General features: G+C 45.6%; 1 protein-coding gene across 1 annotated transcript in view; it reads left to right on the top strand.

The window, feature by feature from the left end:
* The first annotated feature begins 348 nt into the window (after positions 1 to 348).
* Slc16a10 (solute carrier family 16 member 10) overlaps positions 349 to 9,183 on the top strand; it is an 88,474-nt gene continuing 79,639 nt past the window's right edge. The window contains exon 1 of the mRNA XM_038338782.2: positions 349 to 878. Coding sequence (XP_038194710.1) covers positions 539 to 878 — 340 coding nt within the window. The 5' untranslated portion in view covers positions 349 to 538. The remainder of the gene's footprint in view (positions 879 to 9,183) is intronic.

Raw genomic sequence — 9,183 nt, 5'->3', positions numbered from 1 at the left:
AGGACAACAAACAGTCTAATGAGTGTCAATTGTGACTCTGTTCTAGAGACTCTAAAGGTCCAGGGCGGCTGATCCCTCGGAGAGGCTGCCCAGAACTTGTAAGGTTAATACCCAGAGGAGGTGATAGACACAGGGTAGCTAATTTGGCCGCCACAAGCGCGCTCAGAGCGCGCGCGTGCGCGCAGTCACCGAACTTGGCGGGGCTACGGGGCGGAGCCCCTGCTCTCCGAGGTCCAATCATCTGTGGGCTCAGGGGGTATGTCCCTCCACTGGCCACGCCCCTAGACGACGCGGGAGGGGCGCTTTTAAGAAGCGGCCCCGGCGGTGCACTCTGTCAGGTGTGTGGGGCCGCGGTGTGTCAAGTCCTCCGGCCGCCGTGTACCTGACCCTCTCGCTCCCGCTCGCCCGCCTGCGGCTCCTGCGCCCTCACCTCGGCCTCCCTCGTCCGCCCGCCCGGCTCTCGCAGCCTCCGCGAGCTACCCCGGACCTTGTGCCCTCGAGCTCTCCCGGCGCTCGCCCGACGGGGCCGCCTCCGGCCATGGTACCGTCCCAGGAGGAGCCCGTGGCCGCCGCCACACAAGGGACGAGCGAGGCACAGCCACCGAGGCCCGCGCCCTCGGAGGACGCTCCACTGCCCGGCCAGGGACCCTCGGACGGCCCCGACGTGTCATCAGAGAAGGTGGAAGTGGAGCTGACGAGGTCAACGGGCGACGAGCCCCCCGTCCCTCCCGAGGGAGGCTGGGGCTGGCTGGTGATGCTGGCGGCCATGTGGTGCAACGGGTCGGTGTTCGGCATCCAGAACGCCTATGGGGTGCTCTTCGTGTCCATGCAGGACACCTTCGGGGGCAAGGACAGTGACAACATGGCCTTCAAGACAGGTGGGGCTTTGCGGCGGGCGGAGGGGGCACGGCGGGGGGTGGCAACACATTCCGCGGGAGCTTGGTGCGTCCTCTGGTGCTGGGAGGGAGAGAGCGGTGAGTCTGACCCGTCGCACTTGCAGCCAGCAGCTTGCTGCTTGGGGCTTCCGTGTGCCGGTCTTTGTATGGAATCCGCAAGGACCGTGCGTTTGGAAGCAAGTTGCAGAGTTGTACCAGCCCTAGGCTTTTTTCGGCAGACTGGGCGCCAAGAATCCACAGTACTTTCCTCTAAGTGTTGGAAAGCAAACGCACCAACAACATTGCACTGCCGTTTTTACAGTCTGTTTCTGTGACCACGGTGGCTAAATTATCCGCTTGTTGTGCTGCAGAAGGATGTGTGTGTGTGTGTGTGTGTGTGTGTGTGTGTTCGGGTGGGTGCGGCGCGGCCAGGAGCGGGAGATTGGCAAGATGGAAAAGTGGATCCCAAGGTCACAAGGAGCCCCAAAAGGCAGCTCATCAAAAGTCTCAGTCTGAGTTCTAAATATAGAAAGCATAGGAGAGAGCCACGTGAGAGAAGGGGTTGCGTCTCCTGTTTTTTTTTTTTATTTTTTATTTTTTTACCTTGGGGAAATAAAATGCAAAAGGTGCAGACTCGGCATTCTCGGCAAGTGCTTTTGCCCGACTTCTTGACTGATTACGCAATACCCTAGTCTAGTATCTGATGCATAAGATTTTTTTTCACTATTTTATCTCATGCTGCACGGCAGGTGCTGTCAGCTCGGTGAAATGAAGTGTCTTGGTGTGGAGCAGAATAAAGATAGACCCCATCACCCGACTTCAAGACTGAGCGATTCTCATTGCTAAATCAGGCTACCACTGTCTTTTGGGACACTTCATAAGATCAATAATTTCTGTGTTTCTCTGCCCAGTCTAGCCTTGAACTCGAGATCCTCTTGCCTCAGGTGGGATTACAAGAACATTCTGAACCACACTGGACAATAACAACAACAGTATCTCACTATGTAGTCCTGGCTGGCCTAGAACTTAATACATTGACTGTCCTCAAACTCACAGAAATCCACTTGCCTCTGCTTCCCAAGAGATGGGATTACAGAGATGTACCACCACAGCCTCACACAATAGTCTTTCTTTTAACCTTTAGTTTCCACTTTCAGAGTGCATATTGCTTAGATTTTTGGCGTGCACATACAGAAAATAAACAGGATGGTAATTACAAGTTGTAAGGAAAGATGGTGTTGAAGATTTTAAAATCACTTTTTCTTTCTTCAGTGCTAGGTGGGACCCAGGGTTCTGGGCACGCTACTCAAGGGTTGTCCGCTTCTCTAAATTTAATGTGATTTTCATTCCATGAATATATTGTACTTTATGCATTCTCCCCTTAATAGACATTTAGATTGCTTTCCAAACTTACAAAAATACTTTTAAGAGCTGATGCACTATTATTGTACACTCTTTCCATGTGAATAATGATGTATCATATTTAATGGGGAATTTCTCTTCCTTAAGGGGCTGTGGAAGTTACTGTGTTGGGCAGGTCAAAGAGTTAGTTACAGTATGTTAAAAATGTTCTTAGTTTAACTGAAGGGAGATAGGCAACCGTTGTACACTACAACAGGATAGATATGAAGATGCAATAGCAAACAAAAATTATTTTTCATAGTTTTGATATATCTGTGTTTAAGGACTTCATGTATCTTATTTCTTTTATCATTTGACAACTCCATGAGTTGGGCTTCCTTTTCAGACATGGAAATTTGGGCTCACAAGGATTTTACCTGGGAGCAAGATTTTAGCCTCAGATTTGTCTGACTCCAGGACCTACGTTTTAACTGCTGATCATACTGCACTGGCTAGATAACATTCTGAAAATTTAGTATTTTCATGTTCACACAGTGCTTCTGGGTTAAACGTCTGAACGACTAGGCATTTATCTCAGCTGGTGGAGTAGTGCCTGCATAGCATATTTGCATAAAGTCAGGCCTGGTGGCATATGCCTGCCTGCAGCCCCAGAACTCTGAAGGACAGGCAGGAGGAGCAGGAGCCCCAGGTCATATGAAACAAGTTTGAGGCCTCCATGGTCTACAAGAGACCCTTCTTAAAAAAAAAAGATTCTTGTTTTTTTTTTTTTAATTAGTAAGCAATGGCCATTGTTTATGTCTTGCCAAATGATTTTTGAATTGTAGAGAGTTTCATAGTAAAACCTACTTTTAAAAATGGCATTCATGCAAAATCCTGGTTAGACTGAACCATACATAGCAGGGAAGCTCTTCCTGGCAGTGCCTTGAGGAGATTGCCTTGGGGCCCTTATCCTTAAGAGTATCTTGTTTTGTTTTTGTCTTTTGAGAAACGATCTCACTGTGTAACTCTGGGTGGCCTCTACCTCTGCCGTCAGAATGTCCCTCCTTTTTGAATTCTTTTTTTTCAGGGAGTATATGTGTTGTTTTTTGTTTATTTTTTATTATTTATTTATTTATTTAGTGTGTGTGTGTGTGTGTGTGTGTGTGTGTGTGTGTGTGTGTGTAGCCCTGGCTGTCCTGGAGTTTGCTATGTAGACTAGGCTGGTCCTAAACTCAATTCACCCCTTGCCTCTGCCAGCTGAGTACTGGGATTAAAGGTGTGTGTCCCCATGCCTGGCTCTTAATTCTTAAATAATGTATGATCTAGCCAAACTTCACACAAACAGGCCTGTCCTCCACTCTCTCTTTTTTGAGACTAGATCTCATTATGTAGTCTTGGCTTGCCTAATATCACTGTGTTGACCAGACTGGCCTTGAATTCTCAGCGGTACACCTGCGTCCCCCTCCTGTTGTTTGGATTAAAGGTGTGTAGCAGCACGCTCCCATCCACGCCCCCCCCCCCTTTTTTTTTTGTACTGTTGTGAAACTTGCTGTTTTGAGCCAGTGACACAAGAAGAAACAATGGCCGCTATTCTCAGAGGTTAGGATCTGTTGAGATACAAATGAGCACACCAGGGAAAGCATCAGAATTCTCACCTGAGGCAGGTGCACTGTAAAGATCCTCCACCCTGTCTGGAAGTCTGAAACTCCATACATATGAAAGGACACAGTGGGAACTGGGAAGGACAACTGATAGCCTTTCTCTCGGGTGATTAGAATCTCTGAAACTGAGGCACTGGTTGGGGATGCTAGCTGAACTTCAAATTGGGCGGTAAAATCAATACAGCATACAGCAGGTCAGCTCCTGCAGTGGTGCCCAGGTACTGATGACAATCTGAAGTGATGCTGATAGCACTAACAGAGCCCGCGTTGTCTTTTCCACCACGGTTTTACCCATCACTATTCCATGGGTGGGATCAGACACTCTGGAAAAGAAAGTGGGTACCACAATTAACTGGAGCATTGTTTTCCGTTAGAATGTGCACTGTTGTTTTAGCTGCTGGACCCTGGAAAACCATGGAACTGCTAAGCCTAGCGCTCTGTCTTCTCATGAGTGCCATGGACACTCTTTGGGATCAAGCAGGGCATTAATCTTATCTGTTGCTTTCTTCCTGGGGAAATAAAATTTTTTAATGGTGTGTCTGGTTGCTTTTTAAAACTATCTATTAAAAACAAGTATGTTTTTAGAATTTGTTTTTAGGTTAGGATTAATGTTAACCTTTAGAAGAAATTGCTGTTTGAACCAAAGGCTTGGCTTTTAATAAGTCCCCCAATATGTTATTTTTTTAAAAGAATTTTTGTGAATGTGTGTGTGCATGTACATGTTTGTGTGTGTGTTCATGCCATGGTGTGTCTGTGGAGGTTGGAGGATGTGTGTGTGTACACATATGTGTTTGTGAGTGTGCATTCATGCTATGGTTTGTCTGTTGAGGTTGGAGGATGTGTGTGTGTGTGTGTGTGTGTATACACGTGTGTGTGTGTGAGTGTGCATTCATGCCAAGGTGTGTTTGTGGAGGCTGGAGGACAACTTTGGGTGTTGGTTCTCATCATCCACTTTGACGTGGGTTCCCGTGATCTGAGCTCAGGTTATCAGGCCTGAGCAGGAAGTGCTTTTACTCAGAAGCCATTTTCCCAGCCTCTCAAACATGCTCTTTAATGGTCTTTCTTGAAAGTGGAGGTCTGTGTTTAAGATTGGGAAACACCACGCACTTCCCTTTCAGGTTTTTAAAATACAAGTCAACATTAAGTTATTTAAAAAGAGCTGTCAAAAAGATGTGGAAAGAGAGGCTATGTCCACAACCTTTAGTGTTATACCACCTTCCCTTATGGTAAAGGTATATTCTCTGGACAGTTACCCCACTGAGTAGGAACTGGGGAGCATTCAGACGTGAAAGCATGTTGTGTCACCTCGTCACCCTCATCAGCCTCTGAAACTTCAAGCTGGTTAGTGCCAAACCCCAAGTTTTCACATCTACCCTTACATTGATATCTCCTGTAGAGTCTGTACTTTCCCTTTCTGACTTCGTTGAATTGAACTGGCAGTTCACCGATTAACCAGAGAAAAGCACATTTATTTGGTTATAGTTTCACGTGATGTAGAAACCTTCAGATTGCCTTCCAAAGTTAACTGTCCCGTTTTAATTCTTAGGCTTGATGAAGCTTGGTCAACTGTGTACAAATACCAATGAACAAGAAGGGTCTGGTCATTCTAAGGGTTGCAGACTGACAGGGAAACCTACAAGGCTTGGCTGGCCAGATGGTTCTCCAGTCTTTAGTGTTAGGGACCAAACATGAGAGGTCCAAGAGTTTCTCTATAGAGAGCTCTTACATAGAACCTGTGTAGTATGTAGTGGGGGGTTGTTAAAGGATTATTTTTTAGCTTTTGTGGCTGGCTTTGAGGAAAAGGGCTTTAATTGTTATTACCCACTTGGGGATGTGAGAATTGGGGGGGGAATTCAAGCTGCAATAGTTAGCCTTAGGGGAAAGTGAGGAGAGACAGTCAGAGTGGACCTGGGAGGAACTGCCTTTGAGCTCACCTTGGGCTAGTTTCTTAGGCCTCAGAACCACAATGTGGTTTTGTGTTATAACTAAATTGCCGGGGATTTAGACTGCCAAAGCCTTTGAGGAAGTCAGAGTTAATCCCCGCTGCTGTGACTTGCCTTTAGCCTGCTGTCTCAGCGAAGTAAGTAATAGCCACTTTGATGAGCTGATTACAGTAGAAAAGCACCGAGTTCCTGCTCCTATGCATCTTTTACTGTAGTAGCGGGACGTGGTTCCTTCTTTCATCGGAGGTAGAAGAGCAAGCGAAGGAGCTTTACTTGTGGAATAGCTCATCTGAACTACTAGCTCATAAGTCAGCAGAGCACAAATGTGATTCATGGAATTGGAAACAGAAGAGATGAGTATGGGACTGCGCCTTGGCGTGTACACCTGTAATCCTGGTCCTTGGGAGGTAGAGGCAGAAGGCCAGTTTAAGGTCAGCCAGGCCAATGTAGTGAGACCCGAGACCCTACCTTAAGGGAAAAAATATGTATGGTATGATCATGGTTATTCCATTTCCCTTCCTTCCATTTACACTGCCGAGTCAACCAAAACTGAAAGCATATCCGGCTATTTGGGGAGGTTTTGAGACATCCTTGGGAATGACTGTGCTCTGGGCTTCTGTGTTCTCCCTCCAGTGCCGGAGAGGAAACCCACCTTGTTGAGCCCATGCTGCCTTTCCTTGAGGCTAAGCCTATAGCCGTGCGCTTTGCTTTTCCTGCCTACCTGGGTGTTTCACAAACCCCATGGCTCCAGTTACTTTCTTGGGGGCCATTATTTCTAAAGTTAAGAAGAATATTTGCAATTTCTGGACAGTCCCATTTGGGTACAAAGGTACATACTCAACGAAAGTGAATTTGCCTTTTTTTTTTTGAGACAGGATTTTGCTGTAGCTTTGGAGCCTGTCCTAGAACTAGCTCTTGTAGACCAGGCTGGCCTCAAACTCACAGAGATCTGCCTGCCTCTGCCTCCCGAGTGCTGGGAGTAAAGGCATGCACCACCTACTCGGTGTGAATTTGCCTTTTAGCCAGCCTAGGAAACCTTCCCATATCACCAGAAATATCAGAACCCTTGCAGACAGACATGTCTTTTCTGAATTCTCATAGCATAGAGTACTTTGGTTCCTTAAGTCAGACATACATGGTGAGATGGTGTTCCTAAGATTATGAAGACCCTGGCATAATTGATGATTAATCCCTGATAGACAATATTATGGCATAATTGGGAGGTGGTAGGAGGTGTTGGGTCACTAGGGATATACCCTTGAGGGTGATTGCTTGCCCTCATCCTTCCTCTATCCCCTTTTCTCTGTTTCTTCGCCTCTGTAGTGTGAACTGCTCTGCTCCTCCAGACTCTCCACCATGGGTTAACATTTCTATAACCAGGAGCCAAACTAAATCCTCCTTTATGTTCTTTTTCTCAGGGGTTTGGTCATGGTGACACAAAAATCTACCTGACACACCCAGGATCCATTTGCCCCTTCCATTTGTATTCACATCCTTCCTACTTTCTAAATCATTCCCCTTCTCCTTCATCCCTATGCCTTTATCACTTTGGGCCTCTTACCAGAATCACATTGTGGATTGTATAAGTTTTCCTGCTTAAATGCCATCAGCGGCACACTTTTCTTGCAGGAAAATACCAGACTCCTGATTTCTGAGGTCTGCAAGTTATGGCCCTCACCTGACTCTCTACCCTTGCCAGCCTGCCTGCCTGCCTCCCTTTCTTTCTTGTTATTTTTGAAGAAGGATCTCCCTATGTGGCCCTGTCTGGCTTAGAACTTACTGTGTAGAGCTGGCTTGTCTCATTTGCACAGAGACCCACCTGCCTCTGCCTCGATGCCTGACTCACCCCTCTTTTCTTGTTCTTCATCTTCCAGCCGAGCTGGAAGTCTTGTGCATATTCAGATTCGTCCCTTGTTTCTGTCCCACATGTGTACGGCTCCTCTCCTTACTGTGGTTGATAGGCTTTGGAGGATGTCAGTGAAAATGATTGGTTCTTTCATTCTTTATGCACAACCCTGGAACTTTATGCAATTGTGGTTACATTTTTAAGCACTTGGGATGACTTGGGCTGCTGCATTTTAGAGATTTGAGACGAAATTCAAGTGAATTGTGAATTAAGCTTGAAGTAGAAGACAGATTTCAGGAAGCCACTTTCGACTTATTCTAAGTTAACTAGCAATCTGTAAAAGGAATTAAATTAATTTTTAAATTTCTTTTTGAAACAAGGCCTTGTTTTTCTGCTTCTGACTCTGGATTGATAGATTACAGGCATGTACCACCATGCTTAGAGATTTTAAAGATGGCACGTTATTTAAGTAATAATGTGTATAGTCCTTTACCATACAGCTAAGGCTTTCCTGTGTTACCTTATTGTAAATTTTCATTTATTTTGTAACAAGATCTTGAGCTGTTGCCCAGGCTGGTGTTAAACTCCTGACCAAATGATCCTTCTACTTCAGTTTCTTTCATATCTGAACTGTACACATGTTACCATATCTGGCTTATTTTCTTGGAATAGACGTGTCCCATGTCAATCTGCAGATAAGAAACTGCAGCTGGCAGAGGTTTGGGTTGGGCAGCCTGACACCACTGCTCACATCTGCTAAGTTGGACTTTAGAGTATCTTTTTTAACTAGGGCAGTTTTTTGTACTTAGTTTTTTTATTCCTGAAAGTAAAACACTCTGCCCTTTTCCCTTTTCAGTACTTTCTTTTACATATTTACTTGTCTTTTTTTATCAAAATCCTCAATAGTGTTTTCTGCTTAAATATCAGAAGCTCTGTGAAGTCATTTTTAGAAGAGAATTCCACTTTGAGTCATGATAGCTTAAAAAAAACCCAAAATAAAACAAACAAACAAACAAACAAATCTAACAAAAAACCCTGACCTCATATTCAAATTAAACAAATCTCAACAAAAACAAACTAAACCCCAAACATAACTGGAAAAGTCAGCTTGCCAAAGCTCCAGGCACCTGCCTAGCCTGGTACCACCCACGCAGGAACTCTGGGTGTTTTTTTTGGCAGAGAATCAGAATGGGCAACTCCAGTACACCTAAGAATTGTGCAGACCTACCACACAGAAGAAACAGCCTGTCAGAGCCTGCAACGGTGGAGAAAGATGCCCCAGACTGCACTGAATGTCCATGGCCACGCAGTATCTTTATTAACAGCAGAAGCAGAAGGCATTCTCCCTTGATGGAGAACCAGAACTAAGGAACTGAGGCAGTGACTGCCTTATTCCCAAGTCAAAAGTCTTTCCCATTGCACTGTTTTTTTTTTTTAAATCACAGGCATATTTGTGAGCTGCAGATTTGAAATAATGTGTATAGACCAAAGCCGTGTTTCTATTCAACCTCCTTATT

The sequence above is a fragment of the Arvicola amphibius genome, chromosome 8, assembly GCF_903992535.2.
Source record: "Arvicola amphibius chromosome 8, mArvAmp1.2, whole genome shotgun sequence".
Lineage (NCBI taxonomy): Eukaryota > Metazoa > Chordata > Mammalia > Rodentia > Cricetidae > Arvicola > Arvicola amphibius.
Note: the sequence above shows the minus strand (reverse complement) of the source record. Positions and strands in the feature narration are given on the sequence as shown.